A 13,628-nucleotide genomic window follows, 5' to 3' on the forward strand; every position below is an offset into this window, starting at 1 on the left:
TTCACAAAAGAAAGACAGCTGACCACAGGGCGTGGAAAACTCACAGTCGCGTGTAGGCTGACGACTCCCGAAGAGAAGCATCACTCACCGAGCTGGCAACAAAGATGGAAAAGGCGGGGACCCTACGCTGGCTGCTGCCCAGGGCGAGGGGGGAATGCGGGCGAGAGGGCAGGCGGCGGCCGCTCTGCGTGGCACGTGCGTGCCATTGGGCCTCCCGGCGCTATTCCAGAGGATGAGTGTGGGGGCAGTTCTGAGACAGGGGTTCCAGGAGGCCTCATTCATCCACTCAGCCAACATTTCAGGAAAACTGCCGTCCGCGTGCTGGGCGCGGCGTGAATAGCATGCAGGGGTCAGACCCTCTGGGACCTGCTTTCCAGGGCGGAGCGTGGAAGCAAAGGAGCAATTCCAGGTGGTGAGAAATGCTATGAAGAAGAAATCAGGGCTGGAGGAATAGGACTTGACCAGAATGGGGCAGGACAAGGGGTGTGTCTGCACAGGCCAGGGGTCAGGAAGATGCTCTGATCCAGTGATAGCTGACCAGAGACCCCAGCAAAGTGATGGATCAATTATGACAACATTGCCGGGGGGCGGGGCACTCCAGTCAGAATTCCTGGGACGTGCAAAGGTCCTGAGGAATGAATGGGCTTGGGGTGTCTAGGAAAACAATGCAAGGAGGAGGTGGCTGAGGGCTAAGGAGGGGAGAGGCTGGGACATGTGCTTGGGGAGGTGGCAGAGGACGGCCATCACAGCTGGACAGAGCTGGAGGGACCTTGAACAGCCACGCGTGGATGGGGCGGTCACATGAGTGGTGCAGCCAAATAACAGAACCCCAAACAAGCGTTAGACGTTGTTCGGGGCAGATATTTGCTCACAATGAAACATCTTCAAGGTTTTTTTGGTTTTTTTTTTGCTGTACGCGGGCCTCTCACTGCCGTGGCCTCTCCCGTTGTGGAGCACAGGCTCCGGACGTGCAGGCTCAGCGGCCACGGCTCACGGGCACAGCCTCTCCACGGCACGTGGGATCCCCCCGGACCGGGGCACGAACCCACGTCCCCTGCATCGGCAGGAGGACCCCCAACCACTGCGCCACCAGGGAAGGCCCGATCTTCAAGATTTGAAAAGCAGTGTGTGGAACATGATCTAAATGATGTGAACACGTGCACAGAAAGCACCCCAACACCTTTGCCACCAAGTGTTCATGGTGGGCGTCTCTGGGACACGACGATAAAGGGTGACTCTTTTCCTTGCGCTTGCCTGGACTTTTCCAATTTTATGAAATTCATGTTGTATCACAGTGCATCTGGGAGGATCCCCCAGTTCTCAGAAGCGCTGCGTCAGGCACGTCTGGCCACATGCAAGAACCCTGCTGCAGTGCACTCGGGGCGCTCCCAGGTGCCGGGAGTGGCTGGTGGCCCCCAGGCGCCCGGAAGCAGCTCTGGGCTGGGACTCTGGGCCTCGCCTCCACTCCCGACCTGGGGCCCAGGGCCTCTGCTCCCTCACCTTCACACGGGAGGGATGAATGAACAAAAGTGCAGTGCGCTGTTGTCGAGAGCAGAAGAATTCACGCGTGAGAAGTCCCGTGACGAGGCCTGGCAGGTGCGCATCTGGTCTGAGGCCAACGCCGTTACGCGCGCATCTGGTCGGATGCCATTCTTTCCGCCTCACGGACAAGACCCATGACAGGAACTGCCCGGCCCTCCCGGAAGGCAGAGACAGATGGTCCTCTGCCCGCCGCACTCCACTGCCTTTTCTTCCCGTTGACAAAATAAAATAAAAGTGAATTGACCGCAGGTAAAGAGGGCAGCCCCTGCCCTGCTTGAGGCGGAGCCAGGTTGCTCTGGCCGGTCCTGTCTTGCTTGCTTGCGACTGGCCTTGGCGTGATCCCAGGGTGCAGGATGCTCTGGCCAGTGAGATGTGAGAGGGGTCTTCTGGGCATGTGGGAAAGGCCTCCCCTCCTTCCTGCGCGGGGGGCCACCGTGGGCCGAGGGCATCTTGGGCCAAAAGGCAGCGAGCCTGGACCACCCATGGGCTAAGGAAGGACGGCAGGGCTGAGTCTCCTGGCTGCCCCGGGCCGCCTGCTCCCAGACTTCACATCCAGAACTCACCTCCAGCCCCTAAGCCCCTGTTGTCGCCCCTTGCCCGGGGCCCCAGGCGCACGTGGGCAGGGCCGCGCAGGGGGGTTGGGCCACGCCAAAGCTCCGCTGGCATGCATCACACACACGCCCCAGGGTGGCGGCCTCCCCGATCCTTGCGTCCCAGCGGGCCCCGCCCCATCTCCTGCCGAGAGCCGGGCCTGGCGGGGCAGGAGGCAGAGGACTCCCGACACGTCCCAGCCCGGGACCAACAGGGGAGCCAAAAATTACAGCTGGAGCCTTGGAGGATGGACGCCTTTCCCAGTCTGGGGGCCCGAGAGGTGGCCCCAGGCAGCCAGCTGGCCGCCAGCACGGCCCCGAGGCTGCGTCACGGTTTCTTTATCCCCAACCTTCCATATAATCTGCTCCAGTTTAGTTTTTTAAATTATGCAAATGATTTGTGAATAAATATGTATCATGGTAATTCAAACGGCACAGACAGAGCAATCCCCTTGTCCCCCCTTCCTCAGTCCAAGGGGCCTCTGCAGGGTGACCGCCGTTCTCCGCTGGGAGCCTGTGGTTCCGGAACCTCCGCTATGCGCTGGCATGGGTGCGTGCGTGTACAGGCACGTGCAGCCTGGCTGTGTGTGACCTTCTCCGCACACGGCCTCGCGCTGTACAGCCTGTGCTGGTGCCTCCCCTCCCGTCCCACTCACCCCGCCTCGGGGATCCCTGGGGAGGGGACTGGCCGCCCAAGCGCCGGCTGCCTTCCCTTCTGGCTGCACGGCCTGCCCTCATCCCCTGCCCCACCGCCGCTGGGGTGCCACTTCCAGGGGCCCCCAGTGCTCTCCCTTCCCTCCATTGGCAGAAGTGAGGCCCACGGGGTGGCAGAGCCCAGGCTGGGGGGACCCAGGGCCCCGAGTCACCACACGAAAGACAGCAGCCGCTCTTACCAGGAACCATCCCACCGGCAAGGTCAAGTCCCGAGACCGGGCCTGCTGTTGAAGCAGTGATGCCTTAACGCACACAGGCCTCCCATCTAGGGAGACCTCCCTCTCTGGCCTCCTGCCTGCCGTCTGCCCTTGACTCTCACTCATACGCTTGCCACAAACCCTGAGGCTACGGCAGCCTTCCTCCAGGGCCCACCCTGTAGACCTGCCCCCGGAACTGGTCCCCAAGTGGTCTGGGGACAGACGGGGCCAGCCCTCCCCTCCAGGACCGCCTACAGGGAGGCTTTTCCAAACATCTCCCTTTTCTGTTCCCACCCTCATCGTGCTTGGACAGTTTGGTCGAATGAGGAACATCCAAGCCTCCCAGCCTGGAGACTAACGCTGTCCCCAGCGCACCCAGCACAGGCCACCGGCCTGGAGAAATCAGGCCTCTGTGCTGAGATGGTATCAAATTACAGCTTGCAGGCTCGGCTGGCGAGTGCCCATCTCCTATTATCCCAGACGGAGCCCACTCTCCTGGCTCTATTGAGGATGCTGTCGGCTGTGCTGTGCAACCCAGATAAGCCTCGGATGCCAGCCGTGGCTCACAGACCCGCCAAGGCCTCCGGGGCCGCAGAGTGGCCTGGGCGCCCGGGGTTCCTGCCTTGGGGGAGTGGCTGGGTTCTCCCTCCTCCTGACGTGACCGGGTGCCCTCACACAGTGGGCAGCCGGCAGGTGAATTGAGTCTGCGTGTGGGTGAAGCTAAGAGCCAGGCGTCGGCTGACCCCAGGACCACAGGATGCCGCCTCCCCTGCTACAGCCCCGGGCGTCTCGGGGGCCCCAGGGAGACGGCAAATCAGCCCCTGGCTTTTCTCCCGTCCTGGCCTGGGGAGCTCTGTGCAGCCCGTGCCCACCCTCCATGGGGGTAGTGGCCAGGCCGGGGGCTCCAAGTCGTGGCCACAGGATGAATGGCCCCGGCACCAAATTCTCTGAGCATCCACGTCCTGTCCTTAAACTGCGAGAGGTGCTGGAGCATTGGGGGCTCACGGGCCCCAGGACACAAGCTCTGGGAACTGCAGTCTTGGGGACAGGCCCCGGTCTTCGCTGGCACTTGGGGAGCCCGTGCTCAGAGCCAGGCAGGTGAGGTGCCCAGCTCACCGTACCCTCCCAGTGGCCCACCAAAGCTGTGGCCATTGTGACCCATTCCACAGGTGCAGAAACTGAGGCACAGAGAGATGAAGGCCTGCAGTCTTCATCTGGGGGAAGAGCCAGGACCAAGGCAGCGTCTGGTTCCGGAGGGTGAGGCCTATGATCTTGATGCTAAAGCGGTTTTCCCAAAGGTACCCACCTGAACCCTGAGCCACGTTCCGCCAGGACCCACGCAAAGGGGGCTACTCTCAGCCCCTCGGTGGCCGGCACCCAGGACTGGCAGAGCTCCAGAGGGTGACCGGGGCCAACGTGGGCAAACGCAGGCTCTCCCACCTCGGACCCCCTTTTCCATGAGGTCTCCCCAGCCTGGGACAGGACGCCTGGCACAGAGCTGCACACACTAGGTGCACAGTAGGTGCATAGTGAGGGCACAGCAAATGCCAACAAGGCCTTGCCTCCAGCCAGTGTGGAGAACGCCCCTCCCCTTGCTGGGTAAGCCCAGCCCCACCGCGCCCCACACGGGGATCCTGCCTCCATCCCAGCCCCGCAGGCAGGACCACTGCAGCCTCAGAGGAGGGGCCACCTGCCCGCAGTCTGGCAAAGCCACCCGCTTACCTACATTGGGTCTCGTTCTCGCCCTGCACGAGGCACCCGCCCCCACCCACCACGAGGCCACGGTGGAGTCCCGGGGCCCCAGCACCGCCACAGCCGGCACGGCCGCCAGCCCAGCCTCTCGGCCCCCGCCCCTCTCGTTAGGACCCTCCCCACCCCCAGCCAGCGAGGTGGCCCAGCGAGCCACGAACCCTGCCGAGGCCCACGGAGGGCCGCACACCGCCGCTGGGCTGGTGCCTGGCGAGCCGCCCGCAGACAGTGGGAGTGTGCGCGGGCGTCCTGCACCCGGGAAGCCAAGTGGAACAAATGGGATTGGAATTTTATGCTTCTTTTATGGCGTTGCTCTGCAGATAGCTTTTTTAATTAGCTTCTAACTCATCACCTTGGGCAACACTAGATAATTCACCAGCCCCCAAGCCCCCGCCCCAGCCAGGTGTGCCGAGGGCATGCCCCTCGCCGGCTCTGCCGGGAGGCCAGGCCACAGCCCCGGTCACTGAAGCAGAGGCCAGCTGAGGGCCACCAGGTAAGCGGCCCTCGAGGCAAGCGCACCGGCTCTCCTGCCGTCTCTGCCGCGTTCCTACCTGGGGACCGGCCCGGGCCCGCCGAGCTACCTGGGGGCGCGTCGCTCAACCTCTCCGGGCCACGTGGGAGCGCTCCTACTAGCGCTACCCCTCGTCACCGTCCTCTCGGCGGGCCGCAGACCTCCTGACCCTCCAGCCTCAGCTCAGGCCTGGCGTCTGCCCCAGGACCCTGCCCTTACTGGCTCGGCTCTGCCGGGCACCACCTGGGCCTTCTGGAAGGTCTGTGCCTGGACCCCCCCCTCCCCCCCCCTCGCTCACCTGGGGCACGGGCCAGGCTCAGGGTCCAAGTCACCACGGCACCCCCGTGCCAGCACAGGGCACACGCCCCGGCCACCAGAGCGACCACCCGCCCACGGAGACAGCCAGGTTCCGGACTCTCAGGAAGGGGGTGGGGGCTGAGCAGCCTGAACCCTGGTGGTGGAAAGGCACAGGGCGCGGCTCCAGGCCTGTCCCCACCGCGGGGTGGTCACCGTGTCCCGCCCCGAGCCCCTGCGCAGCCCCGAGAGAAGCTCGGCCCCGGCCTGTCTGGAGAGGAGTGGGGACGGGCGGCCGTAGACCGAAGCCCACTCCTTGAACGACCCCTGTCAAGGACTCCTGCCCAGATCCAATTACCACGGGGGGTTTACAAGCCCAGCCGCTCAGCGCGCTCCGACATAACAATGTGACCTCACGCCAGCTGGCTGCGCGGCTCCCCCGCCCGCCTCCCCGCAGAAGCACTGCCAGGGAGGGGCGGACGCCAAGGTTGCCTCCGGCGCCTTTCCAGGGACCCGAAGCACAGGTACAAGGCCACTGCCCGGCTGTAGAAGCGACACAAAGACAGATCAGGAATTTCTAGAAGTCCACTCGAAGTGCAGCGAATTCAAAATGAGCATATTCCCAGCCCGGGGCCTGGGACCTGCTCGGTGCCCGGACAAGGCCCGCTCGGTGAGCTTGGGGGCAGGCCTGGCGTGGGGAATGCACACCCACCGTCCCTCGTGTGTGACGGGGACAGTCTGTGCCAGGGGTGGGGGGCAACGGCTTGTGGCCACCCCACCTCACCCGCACTCCTACCGCTCCCACCTCGAGGCCAGCCCCACCGTCCTGGGGCCACGGGCCTTGGCGTCCAGCCCTGTGGCCCTAGCTGACCGTCCCGGAGCAGACACATAGCCCGTGGGACGGCGGGAAGAGTTAAGTCCCGGCCTCCAGCAGGGAGGTAAGGCTAGGCGTGGTTCCCAAGGCACTGCCACCCTTGCAGAGCCCCCAGGAGGTGGTGTTGGGTGGAGCTGGGGGTCCTACCTGAGAGCAAGTGTCTCAAAGGGCCAGCTCCGGAGAGAGAGGGCTTCTCCAGGAACCAAAGGCAGCGGCTGAGAACCCTGCCAGATGCTGACCTCTGCTCCCCTGCGGGCCTCACCCCACCAGCCCTTGGCCCTCACGCTGGCCGCCTACACACCGGACCCCTTCCTGAGGAGAAGGGACCGGGGCCCCCGGGCCTGAGACCACGGTCAGCGCCGCACCCTCAGACCTCTGCTGTGTCCAGTTCGGGGAGGACGGAGTGACCCCCGCACAGCGCAGGCTGCACGGAGCCCCCCTGCCACCCTCGCAGTCCCTCCCAGCCCCGAGCCCCCCCCCTCCACTCTTGGAAAGGCTCCTTCTCTCCCCAACTGGCCTCCACAGACCCCACAACCTGCAGCCGCCCCTCCTACCCCCAGACTTCCGCGGGCCCTCCCCGGACCCCTTGTTAGAACACGCAGGGCTTTCTGCAATGTCCCCGTTTCCTCCTTACGGTCGGATTCCCACACTAGGACGAGAGCAGGAGTCTTTCCTACCCTGCTCCTAGAGGAAGGTTGGCACCTGGGCTGCCGCCTGGCACGTCACAGGTGCTTGGGAAATACTGAGATGCAGGAGCAGAGCGCCTGCCGCCTGGCAGCCGCAGCTCTATAGCCTCAGTAGAGGAAGAGTGTCTGATTAGACTAATCTCCCAACAGCCTGCGAGGTAGCTGCAGGTACTATCCCCGCTTTCCAGATGGAGGGGTGAGGCTCAGAGAGGTTAAGTAACTTGTCCAAAGTCACAGAGCAGAGACTCCAGGCCAGACATCCGCGTCCAGACGCTGACTCCTGCGCTGCACGCCATCCACACCCACGTTTAATCCTCAGTTCGGACCCGGAGAGATGTCGTTAATGCTCCCATTTTACAGGTGAGGAAACAGGGCCTCAGAGCCCCTCTGCATCGGCCCAAGGTCGCGTGCCTCGTGTCAGCGGGGGCTCGGAGGCCCCCTCATCTGAACCTGCCTATCTCCTACCCCGGAGTCCCCCACCCCACCACTTCTTCATCCTGGAAGGAGGGACTGCTACGGTTTGGATTTTTTCCTGAAGGCAGCCTGCCATCCACACCCCTCCCCCCACGTGACTTTTAAGAACTATCACCTAATTAACCGATCGCTGGCTCCCAGCGGCGCCAAGTTCCCTCCCGAGGCGTCTGGCCACAGCCTGGGTGCTCTCGGATGCCGGCCGGCCCTGCCAGACAGAGATGGCACCCCATCCCTGCTTGGCCCGGCCGCCTCCGGGCCCCCGGCTCAGCCCGCCCCCCGCCCCGCCCCCAATGCTGCTCCGGTGCCTGTCCGGCTTCACTGTAGACCCCCACCCCCACCCCCAGGCCTGTGTAGACACGACCCCTCCCCAGGCACCTCCAGGTCTCCAAGGCCAGAAATATCCATTTCTCATCTGTCTGTCTGTCTGTCTCTCTGTCTCTCTCCAACAAGCCACACATCCTCACTCTCCTAATTGTTGGAGAAAAGATTTTTTTCCCCCAAATAATTAGGCAATTTAAATCATACAATCTTTCTCTGAGAACTATATTTAACCCTGATTTGAATGTAATTTACACATCGCAACCCCCTTAAGCAGCTCTGGAAGCCAAAACATGGATCAAATATTTTTTAAATGTCAAATGCTGCTTAATTGTGGATTGCGCTGAATTTATTTATACAGATAAGTGTTTGATCTCCTGCTTCCTTCTCCTCCCAGAGTAACTGTCCTTAATCTATATGACTCTCCAATTGCTCCATAGCCGGAGGATTGGAATAATATGCAAGAAGCCCTCAAATGCCGTAAAGTCTTCTGAAAGATGCATATTCAAATTGGAACAGAAAACCCTTAACTGCAGATTTTAGAGGAATTCATTAAAGCTACAAGAATGTGCACACCAAAAATGCCTGGGGTCTCTGGGGTCCTGGAAGGGCCGCCCACGTCACCCATGCTGCCTGGGCCCAGCCCCAGGCTGCCCAGGTGTGCGTCCACCCTCAGGAGTCTTCTCTGGCTCCTGCTCACCTTTCCCTTCTCCCCTGGTTTAAAATATGTCAAATGGGGCAGCAAGGTGGGGCTGCAGACAGTGCGTGCAGGGCTGGGGAGCCGGGTGGTGAGCACAGGAGGCGTACTGTGCTTGTCAACCTGGAGGTCAGTGATGATTTCCAAGAGAAAGGCAAGGACTCAGTGCGTATCCGTCAGCTCATGCTCTACGATGTTGCAATAACAAACATCCCCGAATCCCAGAGCCTTGTGCTGCAGAACTATTTCCTGCTCATGTCACATGCAGGCGATAGGCCAGGTCTGCTCTGCATGCATTCTTTCTCATGGGACCCAGGCTAAAGATGCAGGCCTTCTCCGGGTCATTCTCAGGCCGAGGGAGAGACACTGTGGCAGAACCACCCAGCACCCTTAAAGTTTCTGCTTGGATGTGGCAAGCCCCCTCTGCTATGTCTATCTGGACAAGCCTGGTGTGAATGAAGTGGGAGATGCAACCCTCTTAGGAGGAGAGGAGTGGGCGTTGGTGATACTGGACAGCCACCCACCCCGTTGGCTGCAATCGTTTGCCTTCCTCTCCTCTCACGTGACACCTGGGAAATGACCCCAAAGTCCCATTCAAAGCAGCATCAGGTTCCCAGTCCAGGGAGCCTTTCCTTTTCCATCACCCTCTGGACCACATCTGGAAATGCATCCTGCATCTTGCCCACAGGAGGTTGGAAGCCCTGAGACTTGCACCTCCACAGGCGCTGTTAATCCAAGCCCTCAGCGCTTCACTGGCTCTGTAGCTATTTGATTCCAGGCCACTTCCTGTGCTGGTCCCCAGGCCCACAGCATTTCTGGAGATGTGTCTCTCTCTCTCTCTAGACTCGCTGATGGCCACCTCAATCTTACCGGGCTTCCTCAGGAGAGGAGGGCCCTCCATCTCTCTTCCTGCAAAGTTTCACCTGCAAAGAAGATCTACTGGGCTGTCCCCTTAGTCTATCCCGAGACTGTAACAGAAGGCCTGGTGGTCACTCTCTCCTTCTGGTCTTTGCCACCAGGCTGAGTCTAACTGGCATTTACTGAGTGAAGCATTTCTAGTTTTATCTTGCATCGGTCAAAGAGGAGAAGCACAGACAGACCTCGGAGATACTGCAGCTTCAGTCCCAGGCGCCCCAACAAAGCAAATATCACAATGAAGTGAGTCACATGAATTTCTTGGTTTACCAGTGCTTATCAGTTTATTTTTATGCTCTACTGTAGTCTATTAAGTGTGCAAAAGCGTTATGTCTAGAAAACTGTGTACATGCCTTAATTTAAAATACTTTATTGGGCTTCCCTGGTGGCGCAGTGGTTGAGAGTCCGCCTGCCGATGCAGGGGACGTGGGTTCGTGCCCCGGTCCGGGAAGATCCCACGTGCCGCGGAGCGGCTGGGCCCGTGAGCCATGGCCGCTGAGCCTGCCCGTCCCGAGCCTGTGCTCCGCAACGGGAGAGGCCACGGCAGTGAGAGGCCCACGTACCACAAAAAAAAAAAAAAAAAAAAAAAACTTTATTGCTAAAAAGTGCTAATCATCACCTGAACCTTCAGTGAGTCACAGGTCACAGTAACACATATAATAATCATGAAGAAAACATTTGGACTGTTGTGAGAATTAGCACAAAGTGAGCAAATGCTGTTGGAAAAATGGCACCTATGGATCTGATGGACGCAGGGTCACCACGACACTTCAGTCGTAGAAAACGCAGTATCTGCAAAGCTCCATAAAGCCAGGTCTGCCTATAGCTACGCTTTCAATGCTGTTTGCAAACCAGTTTCCATCTGCGCCTCCTGCTTCCTGCAGCCTGAGATTTCCAAACCTCTTTGCCTGAATCCACAACCTCCTCTAGCTGTCGCTTTCCAAGACATCATAGACGACAGTCTGGTCAAAGGTTCCACCGCCGCAGGACAGGAGCAGCCTCCAGCCTCGAATCACAGACCCTCACACAACCCTGCCAGCCCCAGGGCCAATGCCATGCACTTCGGTTTGTGGACGGCGGCCCCCGAATCGAGGCGCCAGTCTCTCTGTTAGCCAGCCCGTGCCAGGCCATGCTGGGGTATAGCAGCGACCTCAGACCCTCACGGTTCGCAGAGAAGGTTATTTCTCACCCTGGCTACCTGTTGGCTGCATTTTCCATACGTCGAGGTTCGGGCCGGAGGGCTGGTACTGACACACTGAAGGAGAAAACTGTAACCCTCTATGGGGCAGCGGGGGTGGGGGGGGGCGCGTGGAAGAGGGGCCACTGGGGAGAGTAGCCCAACCCCGCGGCAGACTCGCTGCTGCCCGCTGCTTTGCGCAACCTTGGCAAACAGCGAGCGGCCTGCAACTCAGAGAGGGACCTGCTGGGGACAGGGAGGCCGCAGCAGCCGAGGGACTGAGGGGAACCTCCTCATAACTTCTGGAGTCTCGGCCTTGGGAGAGCCTGACCTGCCCTCCGACAGCGCGGAGCATCAGAAGACACGAGGCAAAGTCCGGCGGGACGGCGAGGGGAAATGGACAAGTCCAAGTTTATAGCTGAGATGTGAACAGCCCTCTTGCAGTAACCGATGGACGAGCAGTGAGGAAACCGGGGAGAATAGAGCCACCATGACGGCCGTCAATCCGCTTTCTCCAGGGACACTTCTGGAACGTTCCACCCGACAGCAGCAGAAGCCACACCCTCCTCACATCCACCCAGACAGAGCACTTCTGGGCCCGAAAACACACCGTAACAGATTTAAAAGAATAGAAATTAGGAGTGTGGGATCAACATATACACACCACTATATATAAAATAGATAACCGGCAAGGACCTACTGTATAGCACGGGGAACTTTACTCAACATTTTATAATAACCTATGAGGGTAAAGAGTCTGAAAAAGATTATATATATATATATATATATATATATATATATATATCACTGTGCTGTACACCTGAAACTAAAACAACATTGTAACTCAACTGTACTCCAATTTTAAAAAAAGACTAGAAATCGTATAAGAGATACTCTCAGACCACAATGGAATTAAATTAGAAATAATAACAGAACAGAGAAGCTGTAAAATCCCCAAATATTTGAAAGTTAAACAACATGTGTCTAATTAACATATGGGCCTAAGACGGAGTCTTGGGAGAAATTTTAAAATGTTTTGGACCAAATGAAACCATCAAAACTTGCAGGTACGAGGAAGGCAGTGCTCCGAGAGAAATCTATAGTGTTAACTGTATGTGTCAGAAAAGAAGAAAGATCTAAAATAAATCTGTGCTTTGATCTTAGGAAATTAGCAGTAGAAGAGCAATTTAAGACCAAAACAAATAGAAAAAAAGAAATCATAAAAATTAGAGCAGAAATCAATGACATTGAAAACAGGAAAGCAATAGAGAAAATCAACAAAAGCAAAAGCTGATTCTTTGCAAAGATCAAAAAAATGGATAAATCTCTAGCCAGGCTAACCAAGAAAAAAAAGATGACATGAATTGCCAATATCAGAAATGAAAGAGGCAGCATCACGTCTGGTCCGTGATGTTAAAAGAGTCATAAAAGAATAGCGTGAACAGCTCTATGTCCACAAACTTCAAAACCTAAGGTGAAATGGCCCAATTCCTTAAAAGACACAAACTACCAAAACTTACACAAGGAGAAACTGGTCAACTGAATAGAACTATGTCTATTAAAGAAATTGGAACAATAATTAATAACTAAAAACCTTCAAAAAAAGAAAGCACTAGGCCCAGATGACATCACTGAATTCTACCAAACATTTAAGAAATAAAAGATACCAATTCTCTACACTCTGTCATGGAAAATAGAAGCAGGGGGAACATTTCCTAATTTCCCTGTAAGGCCGGATTACCCTGATACCAAAACAAAGACATTAAAAGAAAACTACAGGGCTTCCCTGGTGGCGCAGTGGTTGAGAGTCCGCCTGCCGATGCAGGGGACGCGGGTTCGTGTCCCAGTCCGGGAAGATCCCACGTGCCGCGGAGCGGCTGGGCCCGTGAGCCATGGCTGCTGGGAGCCTGCGCGTCCGGAGCCTGTGCTCCGCAAGGGGAGAGGCCACAGCAGTGAGAGGCCTGTGTACCGCAAAAAAAAAAAGAAAACTACAAACCAATAACTCTTATGAATGTAGATGCAAAATTCATCAACAAAATACTATCAAATTAAATCCAACAATATATCAAAATAATTATACACCGTGACCAAGCATATTTCTACGTTCAAAAATTAATCTATGTATGTACGTATAAATAAACCTATCTACCCATCTGTCTGTCTCTCTGTCTCCTGGAGCTGATGAGCAAGTGTAGCAGGGTCTCAAGACACAAGGTTAATATATGAAAGTCAATTGCTTTTCTATAAATCAGCAATGTACAATTGAACTTAAGAAAACAATACCAGTTACAACATACCCCCCCACCACCAAATTGAAATACTTTGCTATAAATTTGACAAAATATGTATGGGATCTATATGCTGAAAACTACAAAACTCTGAGGAAAGAGATCAAAAAAGATGGAAATAAATGGAGAGATACTATTCCATGTTCATGAATAGGAAGACGAGTTATTGTTAAAATGAGCTCTTCCAAATGTAATCTATGCAATCAATGCATTCCCAATCAAATCTCAGCAAGCTATTTTGTAGCTGTCGACAAGAGGATTCTTAAAAGTTTATACAGAAAGTAAGAAAAGGCCTAAGATGCACAGCACACACTGAAGCACAGAGTTGGAGGACTCACATTGTCCGATTTCCAAGCTTCCTATTTAAGGCTGCAGAAATCCAGAGAGTGTGGTATTGGTAAAAGAATAGACCAAAAAAAAAAAGAATCAATGGAACAGAATAGAGAGCCGGATCATAGACCCACACAAATACTGTTAATCAATCTCTGACAAACGGGCAAAGGCAACCCGATGGAGAAAGACGGTCTTTTCAACAATGGGATGATTGGACATCATGTTCAAAATTTTAAAAAGTGAATCTAGACACAGACTATGGACACTTT

General features: G+C 56.7%; 1 protein-coding gene across 1 annotated transcript in view; it reads left to right on the plus strand.

Moving 5' to 3' along the window:
- Positions 1-1,515: 1,515 nt before the first annotated feature.
- The window catches only part of LOC136793739 (collagen alpha-1(I) chain-like), a 37,652-nt gene continuing 25,539 nt past the window's right edge, over positions 1,516-13,628 (plus strand). Inside the window, exons 1-5 of the mRNA XM_067027592.1 lie at positions 1,516-1,596; positions 4,213-4,341; positions 4,744-5,028; positions 5,509-5,562; positions 6,055-6,267. Of these exons, the coding sequence (XP_066883693.1) occupies positions 1,516-1,596; positions 4,213-4,341; positions 4,744-5,028; positions 5,509-5,562; positions 6,055-6,267 (762 nt within the window). The remainder of the gene's footprint in view (positions 1,597-4,212; positions 4,342-4,743; positions 5,029-5,508; positions 5,563-6,054; positions 6,268-13,628) is intronic.

Source organism: Kogia breviceps, chromosome 3 (assembly GCF_026419965.1).
Source record: "Kogia breviceps isolate mKogBre1 chromosome 3, mKogBre1 haplotype 1, whole genome shotgun sequence".
In the NCBI taxonomy this organism is placed as follows: domain Eukaryota; kingdom Metazoa; phylum Chordata; class Mammalia; order Artiodactyla; family Physeteridae; genus Kogia; species Kogia breviceps.